The 18989-nt window shown below is 49.2% G+C and overlaps 1 protein-coding gene across 1 annotated transcript in view; it reads right to left on the minus strand.

Moving 5' to 3' along the window:
• Positions 1-10301: 10301 nt before the first annotated feature.
• APBB3 (amyloid beta precursor protein binding family B member 3) overlaps positions 10302-18989 on the minus strand; it is a 168085-nt gene continuing 159397 nt past the window's right edge. Inside the window, exon 12 of the mRNA XM_075344434.1 lies at positions 10302-12629. Within this exon, the coding sequence (XP_075200549.1) occupies positions 12402-12629 (228 nt within the window). The 3' untranslated portion in view covers positions 10302-12401. The remainder of the gene's footprint in view (positions 12630-18989) is intronic.

Raw genomic sequence — 18989 nt, forward strand, 5'->3', positions numbered from 1 at the left:
CGGAGGTGGAGGAGGTGGCTGCGGTCACCCGGGTGTACGGAATGGAGGCCATGATGGAGGAGCTGGTGAGTGACCCACGCCCCTGTGTCCCCGAGGGACCGGCCGTTGCGTCTGAGGGACCCGGTCTACCCCTGGCCCCCATGCCGCCTCCGTCTTTCCTGCCCGTGCACCCCGCTGCTGCTGGTCCGTCTGACATACACCCCCTCGTAACGGTAGCCAAAAGAGTGGTGAGCCCGGAGACTGCGGCAGCTGGCGGCAACCCGCCTGGCGCAGGGACAGATGATAGTGACTCCGGACCTGACACAGAGCCTGTTTCGGAGGAGGACAAGGGAGTCGTCGCCCTGTATGGCACGGAGGCCACTTACATCCCCCGGAGCGGGAATAATGGATACCGGGCGGCCCTTCCTCGTCGCGCCTGTTATGCGCTGGAGGGGCTGGTACATGTGTTCTTCCACCCAGGGCTGGGTGAGGAGGACGAAAGTGAGCCGTGATTGCGGCGATGACCCGCTGCAAGTTTTCCCCGTTGGGACCATCAGTACTGTGTTGAGTGTATAGATACAAGTTTGAATGATAAGATTGAATCACCAGAAGAAGTTATCTGATTGGAACCGTGATTGAACCGGCCGTTGCCGGCAACTAGTCCCCGTAGGGACTTTCTGCAACCGTTGCGTAAGGAACTGCTTACGGACAAGCCCGAGAACTTGCAGGGCAACCACAAACTTGTGGGATGTAAATAAAAATATTTGGCTTGATACCGTTACCGCCTCCGGAGAGGCTGATTTGCGAGGATGGGCCTGGAGGAAAGGGATCGCCCAGGCCCGCCACTACCATAACCGATGGCGATCCTCCGGGAGTTCAGGGGTCCCCATGGACGCGGGTCCCCTGAAAGAGACCGTACCCGCTCGGGCAACTTGGTTCTGGACTGGGGCAAGGGGTGCTGCCCACTTCTTAGGGGCAGCATCAGGGCCAGGTTGTTTGGGTGGGATAAGAGCGGAAGCCGTACCATTGTAAAATGTTTGTGATTTTTACATGTTTTACCGTTTTTTCTATCTTTTGCAGTTCATAAAAAAATAAAACCGGTGATGGACGGGCAGCCCACGGACGGTCTGCATTTTACTAAGGGGGAATGTGGTGCCCTGGACAAGCCAGGACGTCACAGGTACTGCAACAACACACCCCGGCTAGGCACACCGAAGTCAGACAAAAATCCTTGTTGCCTCCCTCCAGGGGCTGATGTCCACACCAGGGGGTGGAGCCAGGCGGTTGGCCCCACCCACCGAGGAGTTCACAGTCCTGGAGGCGGGAAAAGGAAGTCGGAGTAGTGGAGGAGAGTGGAGAGTTGAGTTTGAGGGGAAGGAGAGTGAAGTGGTAGTGGAGCAGACTGACCATGTCCGGGTGCGTGGCCTGGGCACATACAGCAAGGTTGGCAGATGGTGGTGACCGTCTGCAGGAGGGGCTGATTGACGTGAACCGTAAGGACCGGGGACAGGCGGTGGCCCGCCGGTACCGGATCGGGGAGCAAAGAGAAGCCAGCACCATTCGGCAGGGCCTATGGACCCCGACCAGGCTTGGAGTCACCGTAAAACCGGTCAAATCCGTTAGCGAAGGGAACCTCCGGGGTTTTCCAGCAGTCAAGACCCGATTGAAGGCATCCGCTCAAACCGTGAAGGGAAATACAGTCATCGCCAAGGCTACAGTTCCCAGGGCCAGAGCCTGCGGGCAAAAGGGGCTCCCTCAGCCTTCATCCAAGCTGGGGAGCGGATTACCGGTGGGAAGCCACCAGAACCGAGAACATAACACAGGTGCAGGGAAAGGCAGTCACCGCCAACTTACCGGGAGAAGAACCACCGCAGCCGTCTGTGGGACCCGTCCATCCAGCCATTTGTTTTACCGGAGACAATGCATTCATCATTGGCTGAGTGAGTACCACCGTGCCGTGCGGCACCGCGCTGCCCCCGCAACCCTGCACCTCACCAGGCCTCGTAACCCGCCTGCCATTCCTCCCTCACCGGGCCCCGGGACAACCAACCCCTTACCCACGGAGGGGAAAAACAACATCCAAGCTGCTCCCTGTCATCGCTCCCGGAATCCCCGTCCAGAGCAGCGGTGGTGTCACAACCTCACCACAACCGTGGGTGGCGTCACGGACAATAAATCCCCAAAACCATTCCCCTTTTCACTCACGGGCGAGGAGCGCCGCTCGAGTCCCCGGATCCGGCCCACCGCTCGAGCCACCGAGCAGCAAGCGAAGCAGCAGTGCCGGACCCGAGCGTGGTGAGCGCAGCGTCCCCTCCCCGCCCGCGACAACTATATGTGACCTCCTGTTACCAGACTCCGGCTTTCCTGACTACCCATTCCCCCCATGCGACCCCGTAAGATAGTGACTAGCGTTACAATAGAAACATGTTAGTGATGAAAAATATCAAATTAGACACTCACAATAAGCAAATAATGAGCCTGGAAAGAGTGTTCCCTGTGTATCGCTTCAGGAGTGTAGGGAAATCGATGTATCATGGGGTCTGATGGGATAACAGGGGACTGTGACTTCTAAACTGGCCCCCAGGCTAGGGGGGGCCCTAGCTGTCCCTGATGCCAGAGATATGTCTAATGGTGATGATGTTTGAGCCGCCTTCCTTGCCCTGTTCCTGAACAGCCCTGATCTAATACCCACTCTCCCTTACCCCAGGGGAGGGCCAGGACAGGAGTGTTTGAACCCACAGATAAGGATAAAAAGGGTAAACCCAAACTCAATTACAAAGCATGCTCACACTCCGGTATTAGGCAAACAGTGATAAGGAGAAACATTATAGCAGGGAGGAAACAACGAGAGGACAGGTGATCGCCACACACAAAGCAAGACAATCAGCAGCGTGACTGAGATGCAACAACACACAGACTGGTGTAGCTAAAGCTACAGTCGGCATAGGAAGACAGGCTCTTCCATCTTAAAAAGGCTTGGAGTGACTGTCATAGGTCTCCCACAACATGTGATCCAAGAGGTAACCAGCAGTCTAGCAGAAATTAACTCCTGCAAGTATGATCAACAATGACAACACAGCTGGTGGACGCCCGAACCTGTCTGTGTAACTAAGGCTAGGTTCACACTTCCGTTGTTTTGCTTCCGTCAGGGTCGTTGTTGCGACGCAATGACGGATCCGTTGTTTTTGAGATGTCAACTGACGCAACGGATGTGTAATTTCACAGGATTCCGTTCACAGGAATCCTGTGAAAAAACTAATCCGTCGCGTCCGTTACATCCGTTGTGCATCCGTTCTTTGACATATCCGTCGTGATCTGTTTGCGTCTGGGACAGCCCACTGGGTGTGCTAAACATGCTGGGCATGCTCAGTAGAGCATGACGAAAACCAGCACTGGATTCCGTCGTGTGACGGATTACGACAGAATCCAGCACCATAGACATTCATTATAGCTTGTGATGGATTGTGACGGACACCTGCGGAGTCCGTTTTTTTGCCGGTCCAAAAAACGGTACATTCAGCGTTACTCCCGCCAGACGGTCAGTCACTAAACGACTGATCCGTCACAGCGGATGCAACGCAAGGCCATCCGTCGCAAACCGTCGCTAATAGAAGTCTAAGAGGAAAAACTGGATTCCTGCAAAATATTTTGCAGGATACCGTAATTCCTCAAGGAGACAGATTGTGACTGATGCAAAACAACGGAAGTGTGAACCTAGCCTAAGAAGCACCAAAGAAGGCAGTGTGTGGAGTATCAGACTCTGCAGTGTGAACAGCGTCAGATGATGCCATGACACTTGGTGAGTTTAGAGCCAAACACCGTGTGACACGCTGGCATGTTTCTATAGTTTGCACTATTTTATGCCACACCCTTTTATACTTATTTCCAACTCTTGTGATTTAGGAATGTACTAACATATTTGTTACTTTTGTCCTCATCATAATTCTTTATTCTAACATGCTCTCTTACATTTTTATGTAGTCTCACATTGTTTATTATTGCTTATTGCATATTTTTTAGAGGGGTTTATTATTATTATTTTATGCTATCCATTAACCTGGTTAAATGGACAGTTTTGCAATTTTTAAATGTTTTTAACTTTTAATGGTGTTCTTTCAAGATCATAAAATTTCAGTTTTGTACATCATTCTTCTACGTTTTGTTTGCACTATATCAATTTTCTTTGCAACCTTCTTGTCTTCATCACATCATATAGACAGGGAGAACAGCAGTGTTAACAGCCTCTTCTCACCTCCTCAACCCTGGGATCCACTAGTATTAGAGCAGACAGACAGGGTGGACAGCAGTATCTACAGCTGCTTTTTATCTTAGCACTTTTGTTAATAGCAGTATTGTGAGGGCCGGAGAGGATTGGTAGGCCCAGGAGGGGGATCCACTGGACCGAGCACCCCACCTGGAGGCCAGGGTACACGTTAGCTGGAGCACTAGCGTGGCAGGAACGGGAAGAACCAGGTCACCAGGGTCATGGAGTCCCATAGGACAGTACAGGAACAGGTGCAGGTATCAGGAAGCAAAGACAGGACCAGGTCACTAGGGTCCCAGCGTACTTTAAGGCATTAATACAGGAAACAGGAACAAAAGGACCTGAGCACCTAGCTCACAAGACAAAGCAAAGAAACACAAGCGATGATCAGGCCCCGCCCACATGGAAAGGCCAGTCTTATATACCCAGCACAGCCTCAGGTCATTTCCTGTTGCAGCAGTGCTGGGCCTATAAGACCAGGTGAGTGGGCGCGGCCCGGTCCTATACAGAGGCATCAGTCAAAGTCAGACTCCTGAGACCTGGAACAGGACTCAGGGGAGCAAGAGCAGGAGCGGCAGGCGTGACCGGTGGACGCATGGACTGGACCAGTGAGCAAGGAGCGGTGGTGCGATGGCGAGACTGGATCAGTGAGCACGGAGCGGTGCAATGCAGGTGCGACCGGATCAGTGGGTACGGAGCGGTGCCTGGATGGTGAAACCGGCTCAGTAGGTAAGGAGCGCTGCTGGGACACCGGGAGCGTGCCAAGTATTAGATCACAAATGCAGGGTGGACAGCAGTGTGAGCAGCCTTTTCTTAATTCAGCACCCCTGGAATCTTCAGTACTCAATCAGATAGATAGGGTGGACAGCAGTGTGAATGGCATGTTCTTACATAGCACTCCTGGTATCTCCAGTATTAGATTAGAAGACATGATGAACCGCAGTGTGAGCAGTCTCTTCTTACTGCAGCCTCCTGGTATCTCCAGTATTAGATCAGAAAGGTAGAGTGGACAGCAGTGTGAGCAGCATCTGCTTACCTCCAGTATTAACTGAGACTATCAACATGGAGCACATCTTACTAAAAATGTAGGGAGGTGGTGAAACTTCAGCTCGCATGCAGCTATCTGATTAATATTGTAGGACACATTTTTTTGTTGGTGTAATAAAACAGTGGCCATTTTGATGTACTGTAGTAATTGTTACGCTCGCCGCCAGGGATGACACGGTGAGCACAGGGATGGCGCATCCCAAGGGTGAGGTGGACCCACTGGACCACAGGGGAACCCAGACCGACCCAGACAAGGGAAGGGCGGTGTCCAAGGACTGTGGCAGCTGAGCCAGGGCTAGGTGATCGCAGGACAGGAGGACAAGCGAGGTCAGACAGGACCAGCATAGGAACACAGTACAGTATAGGATCAGGATGGTCCCAGGACACAGGAATGGACTAGGAACTCAGGCAAGGCGGGTCAGGGTTTCTGGCTGATCCCAGGAACACATGCAGGACGGATCAGGTATACTGGTTGGTCCCGGCCACGGAGATGGACAGGAACACGGGACAAAAGACACTGGAGGTAATCAGGCAAGGCTCCAGACATCAGACAGAGGTCAGCTGACACAGAACATCGGGCAAGGCTGCAGACATCGGGCAGAGGCCATCAGACACCAGACATCGGGTTAGGCTCCAGACATCGGGCATAGACTGCAGCAGGGAGGTACTGGCACAATAAGCACAGACCGCAGCAGAGCTTCAGGTACAGAACACGCGAACAAGGCTGGGGTCTCAGGAGAGGCCGGTAACTGGATATGCCAGTCCCGGAATACACAGGTACCTGAATACGCCGCCTCCAAGGTTAGCCGGACTTCAGACAGGATACCAGACTAAGACAGGTGACCAGACTCCGGTGGCAGAACACCAGATTACAACAGTAGCAGATTCCAACACTTGAGCAGCAGCTGCAACACAGACGGGCACAGAGCGCAACAGGGAGGTGCAGGAACAGGCAAAGATGGACAGCAGTAGGGCGGTGCAGGCACAGGCGGGAGCAGACCGCAGCAGGGCGGTGCAGGCACAAGAGTGCACGGACCACAACATTGCGGTGCTGGCACTGGTGGGCACGGACCATATCAGGGTGATGCAAGCACTGGCGGGAACGGACCACAGGAGGTGGTGCAGGGACAGGAAGGCACAGACCACAGCAGGGCGGTCCAGGCACAAACGGACACAGACCGAAGCAGGGCGGTGCACAAATCACAGCAGGAAGGCGCAGGCACAGGTGGGCACAGAGACAGCAGGGTGGTGCAGGCACAGACCACAGTAGGGCGGTGCAGGCACAGGCGGGCACAAACCACAGCAGGGTGGTGCAGGCACAGTCGGGCACAGAATGCAGCAGGGCAGTGCAGGCACAGGTGACAAATTGTTAATTAAAGAAATATTGGTATAAATTTATGACAATATTTCTTTTCTAATATTTTATATTCTTGGAGAACCTTTTTTAAGGGAATTTGTCAGCAGGTTTTTGCCATGTTATCTAAAGACAGGAGGAAATAGAGGCTGAGACCCAGAGTTCAACTATGTCATCTATTACCCAGCTGTGTTGTTGTTTACTTATAGTGAAGGTTTTATCACCTGGATTATCATTGTCCAGATTACACTAGTCTGACCACACCCCCTCCCCTTCTGATTAGCATCTCACTGTTTATAAACTTTGTTCATAGAGAGTCTGATGTGGGTGAGTTAACTTTCTGAGCTCTGCTGCACTGCCAAATCTAAAAACTCTATGTCTCAACTATTGTACCCAGTAAGCTAAGGCTGCTTTCACACTACGTTTTTTTAACATGCGTCATGAACTTTTTTTGCTGTAAAAGTGGATCCTATTTTTACAAAGAAAAACGCATGCAAACGCATGTGTTATTTTGCAGGATCCTGTCACTTGAAGTTTGTGGGCGAGCATTGGAGTCATGTGATCGGGAGTGAGGGGAACTGAACATGATAGACTGGGAGCCAGCATCTAACAGCTGCGGACGCTGGTAACCAAGGTAAACATCGGGTAACTAAGCAAAGTGCTTTGCTTGGATACCCAATATTTACCTTGGTTACGAGCGTCCGCAGCTGCTAGGAGCCGGGCTGCCTGCTCCCTGCACACGTAACCAAGGTAAAAACCGGGTAACTAAGCGAAGCGCTTTTCTTGGTTACCCAATATTTACCTTGGTTACGAGCGTCCGCAGCTGCTAGAAGCCAGGCTACCTGCTCCCTGCACATGTAACCAAGGTAAACATCTGTGTTACACCTTATAGGAAATCGATACTCTTTCCTTTTCAGAACATGATTAAGACTGTGTCGAAACGCGTAGTTCTGTGGGGTTCCTCTCTATGTCCCCTATACTCTTCTAGCTGACTGCTTTGTACACCACTTATTTTTAACGGATTTATCAAATAAAAGAAAAAATTTTTTTTAATTGCAACTTGAGGACTGCGCTGGACTTTTTTTCATCCTGAATGTGAGACTGGCAGCCTAGCCTTCCGTGCGCGGATCCACATATACAGCGGATTACAGCAACTCGGTGAGCTGATTTTCTCATTTATTTTCCAAGGTAAACATCGGGTAACTAAGCGAAGCGCTTTGCTTGGTTACCCGATATTTACCTTGGTTACGAGTGTCCGCCGCTCTCAAGCGGGGGAGAGAGAGGAGAGAGAGGGGGAGAGAGAGAGGGAGAGGGAGAGAGAGACTGATCACGCCAGGCTGGTTTCTGGGCATGCTCAGTAGAGCAAGCAGGATCCGGTCTATCAGCATGCCAGCGTTCACATGCGTTTGCGTGCAGTATAGTCAGGATCCAGTGAAAAACAGTATTTGGACGCAGCTCAAAAACACTACAAGTAGCGTTTTTGAAAAAAGTTAAACTGCAAGTCGCTGGATCCTCACTATAACGCACGCAAATGCATGTGAACGCATGTTGACGCGAGTCCATTGCAAATGCATTGAAATGAAAACGTATTTGCACTGGATCCGTTTTTGCGTTAAAAAAAGTTCATGACGCATGTTAAAAAAACGTAGTGTGAAAGCAGCCTTAGTGATACATTGCTATATTCAGGGTATCTTTTTTACATCATGCTGCTATTAGATGGGGTAGCAAAAACCTGCTGACAGATTCCCTTTAGCATCCCTCTGTATTCTAGCTTATTGTACATGAGGGTGATCTTATGGTGCACTGAAGCTGGATATGTGGATAGAAAGAGATTGATGCCAAGAGATGGCATATGTGCAGTACCCGACACTGGGAAACGCTGATCAGCGGCAGTGCTGGGTGTAGCAACCCCAACAATCAGATAATGATGACATATCATAAATGTATCCATGATAACAGCTTTACTTAAAAAATCCTATTTGAAAGTGTGAAAAAATAATCACAAACAATTTTTTTCCAATGCCCCAAAATTTATTAAGAACAAGTCCACTGAGAAACTAGTGGTGTATTTATTTACAGTTAAAGCATATTTTACAGTGCAGATCTGTACCATACACATTGATCAGGATGGACAGTTACATTATCTATACCACTACATAGTCCCATTAACACATGCTTACCTCACATCAGCTTTTTACACCAGGTAGGGAAAACGTACAACTCGGCAGATATTTGGATGCCACCGTTACCTGGCACAGCAAGTACTGGACTTGACTCATTCACTTGACTCATTATATATTTATTAGATACCATCCATCTTTTCACTACTGAGATTGAGGCACTTTATGTTACTAGTTCCTTCTCTAAATATCATCGGACTACAGAATGGCGGTACATTGACTTGTTTATTGGGCAAAGTTGACATTGGCCATAGACAATCAAACCTTCTAGAACAGTTCTAGGCTCTACATGACAGTCATATTAAAGGATGGCAAGGCTTATGCATGTCAATTTTCTCCTCTACTTTTGTCTATAGGAACATAAAAAGGGTGTGTTGCTATGAGGGGCAATGTCGAGAAGGAAAGATTTCTCCAGGTTTTACCCTTGTAAACGTTTCCTTCCATACACTCTGGTTTGAAAAGGTCTTTCCAAATTTATATACCATAGACCCAAGCAGCACATACCACCCAACCTTCCCGGATCCAGCTGGACAGTCCCGAATTGCGAGAGATGTCCTGGATGGTGAAGGCTATGTCCCAAATTTCAAGTTGGTCACATGCTGACTAGGTGCATTCACTAAAAATAAATTGAGAGAAGCCACACGAGACAATGTTATCAAATCACAGACGTGATATCACGTGAGATTACTCGCTCACACCTCCAATACCAGGGAATCGTGACAGCGTAAAATTCTGCACATGGAATGCCTTCAGACATTTGTCTCAAGCCTCGTCAATCCCTTTCACTCCTCACCTCTGAGCCAATTTTTTTTTTTTTTTTTCATGGATTGCATATTTTCCTCCACTTCTTCCAAGAGCCATAACTTTTTTACTTTTCCATTGACATAGCTGTATGAAGGCTTGTTTTTCTGGAACAAATTGTAATTTTGAATGACACTATCCAATTTTTCATGAAATGAACTTCAAAATAGAGAAAAAAAACTACCGTATTTTTCGGATTATAAAACGCACGTTTCCTCCCAAAAATTTGGGAGAAAAATGAGGGGTGTGTCTTATAATCCGAAAGTAGCCGGAGGTGGAGAATGGGCGCTGTGCTGGCTGCAGTGTAGAGCAGGTCGGTGCGGCGGCTGAGATGCTCTGTCGGTGGTGCGGGGCTGTGCTGGCTGCAGGAGGTGAGATGCTCTGTCAAAGGTGCGGCGCTGTGCTGGCTGCGGCGGGTGAGATGCTCTGTCGGCGGTGCGGGGCTGTGCTGGCTGCGGCGGGTGAGATGCTCTGTTGGCGGTGTGGCGCTGTGCTGGCTACAGTGGGCGCTGTGTGGAGCAAGGCAGTGTGGAGGTGAGATGCTCTGTCGGCGGTGCGATCTTCAAATAATGCCGCCAGGAGTTGGCCCGTGTGCAGATGGAGCTCACGGGTTGTCATTCAGCCGAAAGCTCCATCTGTGCAGGCGACGACTCCTGGAGGCATTATTTGATGATCGCACCGCCAACAGAGCATCTCACCCCCGCACTGCCTTGCTCCACACAGCCAGCACTGCCCCACAGCCAGCACGGCCGGCCACACAGCGGCCAGCATTGACCTACTCCAGCACCACCCACCTCCTGTGACCCCGCTCCATCACTGCTGTCGCCGACCTACGCTAAGACACCACCAGAGTATAAGATGGATCCCATTTACTTTTTTAACCTTTTTTATCTCTATATTTGGGGTACGTCTTAATCCGGTGCATCTCATAAAACGAAAAATACGGTAACTGGGATGAAAAGGTAAAATGTTTTTATAATATTCATTGGTTTAACTGAATTCATTTGTCACTTTCTTTATATAACCAGGAAAGAAAAAAAGGTAAATGAGTGTGGCTAGGTAGTGTGGTAAAAACGTGGCCTGAAATCTTGACGGTACCTCTTTTTTGCTCCTTGGACAGTTGGGAGGTATACCCTTTAGTAAGGCATATGTTATCAAAAGTATTGTTTAAAACTCCCCCAACATATGCCAACCAGTTCATAGCAATCGATCATGCAAGCTCCATGTTGAGATCCCACTTAAGCGGGCTTTACACGCTGCGACATCGCTAATGCGGAGTCGTTGGGGTCACGGAATTCGTGACGCACATCCGGCTGCATTAGCGATGCCGTTGCGTGTGACACCGATAAGCGATTTTGCATCGTTGCAAAAACGTGCAAAATCGCTAATCGGCGACATGGGGGTCCATTCTCAAATCTCGTTACTGCAGCAGTAACGAGGTTGTTCCTCGTTCCTGCGGCAGCACACATCGCTGCGTGTGACGCCGCAGGAACGAGGAAGCTTTCCTTACCTGCCTCCCAGCCGCTATGAGGAAGGAAGGAGGTGGGCGGGATGTTACGTCCCGCTCAGCTCCGCCCCTCCGCTGCTATTGGGCGGCGGTTCAGTGACGTCGCTGTGACGCCGCATGGACCGCCCCCTTAGAAAGGAGGAGGTTCGCCCGTCACAGCGACGTCGCCGGACAGGTATGTATGTGTGACGGCTGTTGTGCGACACGGGCAGCGATATGCCCGTGTCGCGCAACAGATGGGGGCGGGTACCCACACTAGCGATATCGGGACCGATATCGCAGTGTGTAAAGTAGCCTTTAGTCATCCTCTCTTCCTTGACTGATGTTGATGATGTTCATGAGATCATCCACACTCTGTTCGAGATCTCTGCCACACTGTAAATGACTGGCTCATGCACAGTATATTTTGCCCTCAAGTTTTTCTGTCCATGCATGGTCTCAAGGTCACTTTCAGGTACCTCTCTAAAAAGGATAGATGCTGCAGCATGTGTGATGAAGATTCTGACCCAAAATTGACTGATACGCAGAAGGAATTGGTCCCTCTGCTCAGATCAGGGTGAAAAAATGTACATATATCGGTTCTTGGTGCGTGGGGGGAGATCTTGGTTGTAGTCTGGACTTTTTTAAGGTATTCATGGCTACTAGGCAGTAAGTGATATATGTTTGGAAAGGTATTTTCAATCAACATGTAGAAAGTAGGGTGGAAATGCCTTAAGAAGGATGAATTCAGATAAGCACTGAACGTTCTAGACCAGTTATCTCCACAAACTCCTGACATGACTGGCACCATGTGCAGCTGCATGTGGTCATCCGCAGAGCAGGCAGGTGCAAGAGTTGCAATTATTTTCATGCACTCGTCGGGTCTATTTATTAGTCCAGATTAACTCATTCTCTAATATATTTCCTGGTGGACCTGAGGTCTGAAAAAATGGCCAATGTGCAAAAGACCATAGGCTAACTTTGATCCACGTGCTGTTCGCATGTGGTCCATTGCACACATGGTGAGGACAATGTCCGAAAATACGCTCATTTTCATTTTTTGTCCCCACTTGCTCTACATAAGACACAGTCTTGTTTATACTCGTGGCTCATTTCTATTGTACCATAACATTAGTAATTAAGCATACAGATTTTCAGCACCTGAATTTGCTTGTAGTCAAGTAGATATAATAAATGTATATATTCAATCAGAAATTACAGAAACCAAGAAACATTCTAAAATATCTAGAAAACAGGCAAGTAGCTAAAAAAAGGCGTAACTAATGCATTCTAAGGAGTATGTCTAACATGCCTCTGCTTAAATGCTTCAAAGAAAGCCATGACTCCTCTTTTTTTATTCGCCCCCCCATTTTTCTGAAGGGTGTGACCTGCTGAGCTGAATGGTGAGATTGGGGAGTCTACAGATGTAGTCCTCTTTATTTTCAGGAGAGATTTTCCGGGTCCCACTTTTGACTTCATCCTTGATGATGAGGCTACCACACACTTTTGATACTGGACCTATTCAACACAAACATCTTGATTAATATGAATATGCACCATATATATATTGTGACACATAACATTAATTAGCATTTTATATTGAGGCTTTTACCGATTTACAGCCTGTATTATACTGTAAGCCTCAACATTGATATTGCAGCACAAGGAAGAAAACGTTGTGGAATTAAGAAAATCACAGGATTAATAAACATGTTAATGCAATAGAAATTATGAAAAAAAAGGAAGCAAAGATTTCAAAATATCTGTTTATACAGTATAAAGTATGAGCGCCACCTGCAAATATCCCTGAACTTATACACCTTGGCGGCTATCAATTAAGTTATTAATGGTTGCTTTAGGAATGTGCTGGCTCGCGTAATGCACTTTACCATGCAAATCATCAAGATTAGTAATTGGCAAACCTGAATTGTAAAGTTCAGAGTCCATACCAGACACCTAGTGTCCATGAATGGACCCCGAACACGAACTTCTCAGGTAAGGCTAAGTGCACACACTGCGTTTTTTTGACGCTGCGTTTTTGTGCGTTTTTTAGCGCTAAAAACGCACAGAAACGCAGCGTCTTTAAAAACGCATGAAAAAACGCGTGCGTTTTTGGCTGCGTTTTGCTGCGTTTTTTTTATCAGTGAACATTGCCATTAAAGATTGTTCAAAAAAAAAAAAAGGTCTGATGTCATTTCCTTCTTCCATATGTTCTTCATTCTCCACTAGTGTATGCAGGAGAGCAGACAGCTGCAGAACTACAAGGCTCAGCATGCTCCATCCAGGACTGTATGCTGGAGGGAGAGTCAGGGGGTGCAGACCTACAAGGCTCAGCATACTCCATCCACTAGTGGATGCAGGAGAGCAGACAGCAGCTGCAGAACTACAAGGCTCAGCAAGCTGCATCCAATAGTGTATGCAGGAGAGCAGACAGCAGCTGCAGAACTACAAGGCTCAGCATCCTCCATCCAATAGTGTATGCAGGAGAGCAGACAGCAGCTGTCGAACTACAAGGCTCAGCATCCTCCTTCCAGGACTGTATGCAGGATTTCTTTGCCCCCCCAAACAAAAAAATTACCTGGGCTTCGCCATATTTTTTTATGCTAGCCGGGTACAGCAGGCAGGTACGGGCTGCCCCCAACCCCCAGCTGCCTATTTGTACCCGGCTGGGAACCAAAAATATAGGGAAGCCCTTTTTTATTTAATTATTTCATGAATTTCATGAAATAATTAAAAAAAAAAATGAAAAAAAAAAATTTTTTGTGTCCAGCCGGGTACAACTAGGCAGCTGTGGATTGGAATCCACACTGCAGGGTGCCCATGCTTTCTGGGCACCTCCACTGTGAATTGCAGTCCGCAGCCACCCCAGAAAATGGCGCTTTCATAGAAGCGCCATCTTCTGGCTCTGTATCCAACTCCTCCAGCTGCCCTGGTGACGGTGGCTCACTGGGTAATAATGGGGTTAGTGCTAGCTTTATATTATCAGCTGGCCCTAAGCCCGAAATTCATGGTGTCACGCCAATATTAGACATGGCCACCATGAATTTTTAGTAAAGATAAAAAAAAACACAACACAGAAAAATATTTTTATTAGAAATAAAACACAACACAATTAGTGACTCCATCTTTATTGAAATAAAGAACCCCCTCCGCAGTAATCCTGGGTCAAGGGTCCCGCGCCGTCCAATCTGGATCCAATATCATCTGATCGGTTTACTGGAAGGCAAAGCGAGCAGATGATGTGTCAGGTTCAAGTGCCTGAACCACATCACACATCAGCTGATTGCATAAAAGCCGTTTATACAATCAGATGATGCATCGGTGCAAAAAAAAAAAATACTCACTTATGTACTGATTACCGGCAGCTCCTGGAGCGGAGTTTGATCCCGTCCGATCGCTGCAGGAGCTGCCGGTAATCAGGGATGAAGTCTCCTGACGGCATCCGCTGATAGGTTAAGCCGGCCGGGCGCTGGCGTCACCCCGAGACTTACGATCAGCTGATGCGTCAGGTGACTGCATCAGGTGATCCATCGCTAGGTCCTGCATCTATCGGAGGTGTCCCGGCCGTCTGCACACAGCTGGAGCGGCGGTAGCGTGAGAGGGGATGGGAGCGGGCATGGCACCGGGAGTCTGCAGACAGGTGAGTATGACTTTTTTTTTTTCTACTGTTCACTTTTGATTTCTCAGCTGCCTCCACCTCCCGCCCAGCCATGGTGCCGCACAGCAGCATACATGCACAGGACTGGAGGTGGAAGTGGCGATGACGGTACCGGGAGGATTCACCCTTCTGTATTTACTGACAGAAAGAATCCTCTTCCTGTACATGTCACATTACTACCCACCTCCTGCGTTTATAGCTGCGTTTTTGGTCTTAGAAATGCACCAAAACGCAGCTATAATAACAATTTGCGTTTCTCATTGCATCTTTCAACATCCCATTGCACTCAATGGATGAAAAACGTGGTGAAAAATGTGGGAATAATTGACATGCTGCGTTTTTGTGGTCACCACAAAAACGCAGCTGAAAAAAAACGCTGTGTGCAGACAGCAAAAATGAAAACTCATAGACTTTGCTGGGGGAAGCAAAGTCATGCAGTTTTCTGGGCAAAAACGCACCCGAAAAACGCGCAAAAATGCCGCGAAAAACGCACTGTGTGAACTTACCCTAAGTCAGTTTTACTGTTTGGGTTTGGTTGCGCGGATGAAGGGCTAGGGGGCTGCAAAATAAAGCAAAATGGGGATTAAAGAGGGACAGTTATACTTAAGTCTATGTGCACATGCTGCGTTTTTTTAACGCTGCGTTTGTGCGTTTTTGGCCGCTAAAAACGCACAAAAAACGCACCGGCGGCAAAAACGCGGCAAAAAAGGCATGCGTTTTTGTCGCGATTTGGTGCGTTTTTGGCTGCGTTTTACTGCGTTTTTGATCTCTGCGTTTTTCTGCGTTTTTCCAATGCATTGCATGGGGGGAAAATGCAGAAAAACGCAGGAAAGAATTGACATGTCCATTTATTTTTTTAAGCTCAAAAACGCAGCTTAAAAAAAAGTTGTGTGCGGACAGCAAAAATGAAAACTCATAGACTTTGCTGGGGAAGCAAAGTCATACAGTTTTGAGGCCAAAAACGCACCCGAAAAACGCGCAAAAACGCCGCGAAAAAAGCACTGTGTGAACTTACCCTTATGGAGTTTTCACGTGGCTGTCACACTGTTTCTGGGTCTGCTTATTAAACCCTCTGCTTCCCCCACCCTCTGTGATAGTGTCTGTTATTGGTTACAGTCACATTACAGCTCCACCCTCTGTGCTGGCATCTGTGATTGGTTGCCCTCACACTAGCTGTCTGGGTCCTCAAAGTGGAGTGTAAAAACATATAAATGATTGGAAAAAATGATGTGCAGTGCTCCATATTTTGATACCTAGGGCAAATAAAGCAGACAGCTGGAGTCTGCAGCCCGCAGCTGGGGGCTTTATCTTTGCTGTGTATCAAAATACAAGGTAGCTAAACTTTTTTTGTTTTTTTAATTATTTAAATAATTAAAAAAAAAAAGAATTGGAGTAACCCCCAATTTTGATACTCAGCCAAAATAAAGCAGACAGTTGGGGGCTAGTATTCTCAGGCTGGGGGAGGCCCATGGTTAAATAACTGAGTAAGTATGGTTAGGTATTTTTAGAACTCTCATAGGAGTGAAAGGATTCCGCCTCATTTACTCACTCAGTCTGTGAGTTGTGATTTCTAACCTGGCTTTCTTAATCAAGTGGACTATCAAAACGGTTGTCTACTAACTGGTCAACCCTTTTTAAAATTAAATTGTTTGCATGACATTGGCTGCAGGGCTGATGTGGCACAACAATTAGCTGCTGCTGTTGGGTTTCTGTATTATCATTTCTTCCATTTGTCTGAGCTCCACGCCATCAGATGAACCTTAGACAAGTGGAAGTACTAAGAGGTCAGTAGCCCATTAGGGACTGCTGATTGGCAGTAGGAGCACGAAGTGACTGGTTGACAACATCTCTGGAATTGCGTTGGTGTGGAAGGTGAGTATATGGTGTTTTAATTTTAAAAGAGTGGATATTGTGCCACCCCCGCGACAGCCGACGGACTGCTCGGACCCGGATCCACAGTGGCTCGATTGGTCTCCGGATCCGAGGCGGGGTCGCGCGGCTACCCGGAATAAAAAGGGGGAATGTTTTGGGTGGTGAATGGGATACTGTTCGTGACACCACCCACGGTGTGTGGTAACGTGAGGGACCACTGCTGCCGGTTGGGGGAGAGAGCCCAGGAACAATGGAGTGGCAGCTCGAGATGTTAACCCCTCCGTGGGCAGGGGGAGTGGTGCCCCGGGACTCGGTGATGGATGGAGTGGGGAACCCATCGGAGGTGAAGGGATATCGGGAACTCACACAGTCCAAAGTCACTGATGCTGACACCAGGTAAACCAAACTCTTGAATGCTCCGTCTCCGTTGGTCGAGCACGCTGGGTCCGTGCCCCTTTGGTTTTGCTGGTTGGTCTGAAAGCCTTGTCCGTTGGCACTGTGTGCACTTCGTATGGATCCCTTTCGCTTAAAACTACTCCGGTCCCGCTCACCTACGTGGCTAGCAGGGTGAGCTTGCTCTCAGGATTCACGCTTGGGATTTTCTGGACAGTTGTGGGAAGTCCTATCCCCCTTGTTGCGCTAGTGCCCCGATTCTGGAGCGGGAGGGGAACGGTTCCTGAAGACTCCGTTCCCGTCGTGTGAATTACTGGGCTTCTTCCCAGCCTAGGGTCCGCGTAACCCGTCGTGTCCTGGCCCCTGCCCGGTTGTAGCACAAGGCAGCCGGCCTGCTCTCTGTAGCAGCACCATGCCCCCTGTCACTACCCCCTGCGACTAGGGTTCCAGCTCCTTCTGGCCAGGCCAACGTCTGGCACCTGGGACAGGTACAGGAGTCCAGCTCCACAGCGTGACCTGTCCTATTACCGCTGTCTCCCTGCTCAACTACTACTCAACTGACATCTCTGCCCTCCCTCTTCCATCCCTCCATCTGGGTGGCCCTATTCCCCTCAGGCTGCCCAATGGGTGGTTGGTGGGTGTGGTGCAGAGTGTTCCTCAGGATTTAGGTATACCTGATGGTAGCAACACCAAATTGACAGGACCCGTAACCAAGGAGGAGCGGGTACCATGCAGAAGGGCAGATTGCACTGCACCCTTGTGACGACCTGATAGGCCAGGGCGTCACAATATTATATTACAGAAGGGGTTTTTACAGATAGTGGACAGACCCTTTAAGATAGATGATCTGGCATCTGGTGACAAAATATAAGTTCATGTGACATCACAGTTATATCAAAATTCAAGCTACCCATCCTTGGACCTGTTTAAGTCTTAACCATTTATAGAAGGTGAAAAGGTAAAGGGTAAAGGCTAAACATATCAGCAGGATTTCCCCCCTAAGAGTTATTAGAATTTAAAAACAATGTTATTGTGGCGCCCTGGACAAGCCAGGGGCCACAGAAAACAACACCAACACACCCCCACCCCCAGCAGTTTCACAGCAGACATCCCCAGTGTGACCTGATTCCTTCCTCGGGCTCAGACAGACACACCAGGTGGGCGGAGTCAGGAGATGGAGACGCCCACCCAGGAGTTTAGCTGGCCTGAGGCAAGAAACAAGCCCAGACAAGTCTAGGAGAGGAAGAGAGAGGAGGTCTGCAGAGAGGCAGACGCAGACTGGGGCCTAGGTTGGAGCCTAGGGCCCTCGTGCAGCAGAGAGTGAGGCAGACGGTAGTGGCCATCTGCAGGGAGCCGGGCAGACAGTTGGTGGAACCGTAGGTAGCCGGGGCTGGGCGGTGGCCCACCGGTACTGAATCGGGGAGCCAGCTAAAAACCGGAGCGCAGGAGGAGCGTACGGAAGGTACAGGAAAGGACTTACATTACCAACCTGGGGTCAGGGGAAAAACACCGCAGCCGCCTGTGGGACCCGTCCATCCAGCCGTTTGTTTCAGCAGAGACTCTGTGTGCATCATTGGGCTGAGTGAGTACCACCGTGCCGTGCGGCACAGCGCTGCCCCTGCGACCCTGCACCTCGCCAGGCCCCGTAGCCCGCCTGCCATCCATCCCTACCCCATCACCGTGTAGGGGGTGGGCAGACCCCTTACAAAGGAGTACAGTTAACCCGGAAATGTTATTAATAAAAATGTTTTATATGAATGTATATTGTGTTAGGGTACCCCCTAGTGGCCGGGTGGGACGGCTGTCACCACAGTGGGGAGGTGGAGCCGGCAGAAACAAGGGGAGGGAAGAGAAAGTGGTGTGGAGGAAAGTACAGAACAGGAGGACAGTTGTCTCGGGGACGGGAGCGGAGCAGCAGAGCCGGGGCAGAGTGTGGGAGCTGAAGAACAGGGAAG

Source organism: Anomaloglossus baeobatrachus, chromosome 4 (assembly GCF_048569485.1).
Source record: "Anomaloglossus baeobatrachus isolate aAnoBae1 chromosome 4, aAnoBae1.hap1, whole genome shotgun sequence".
NCBI classification, from domain to species: Eukaryota; Metazoa; Chordata; class Amphibia; order Anura; family Aromobatidae; genus Anomaloglossus; species Anomaloglossus baeobatrachus.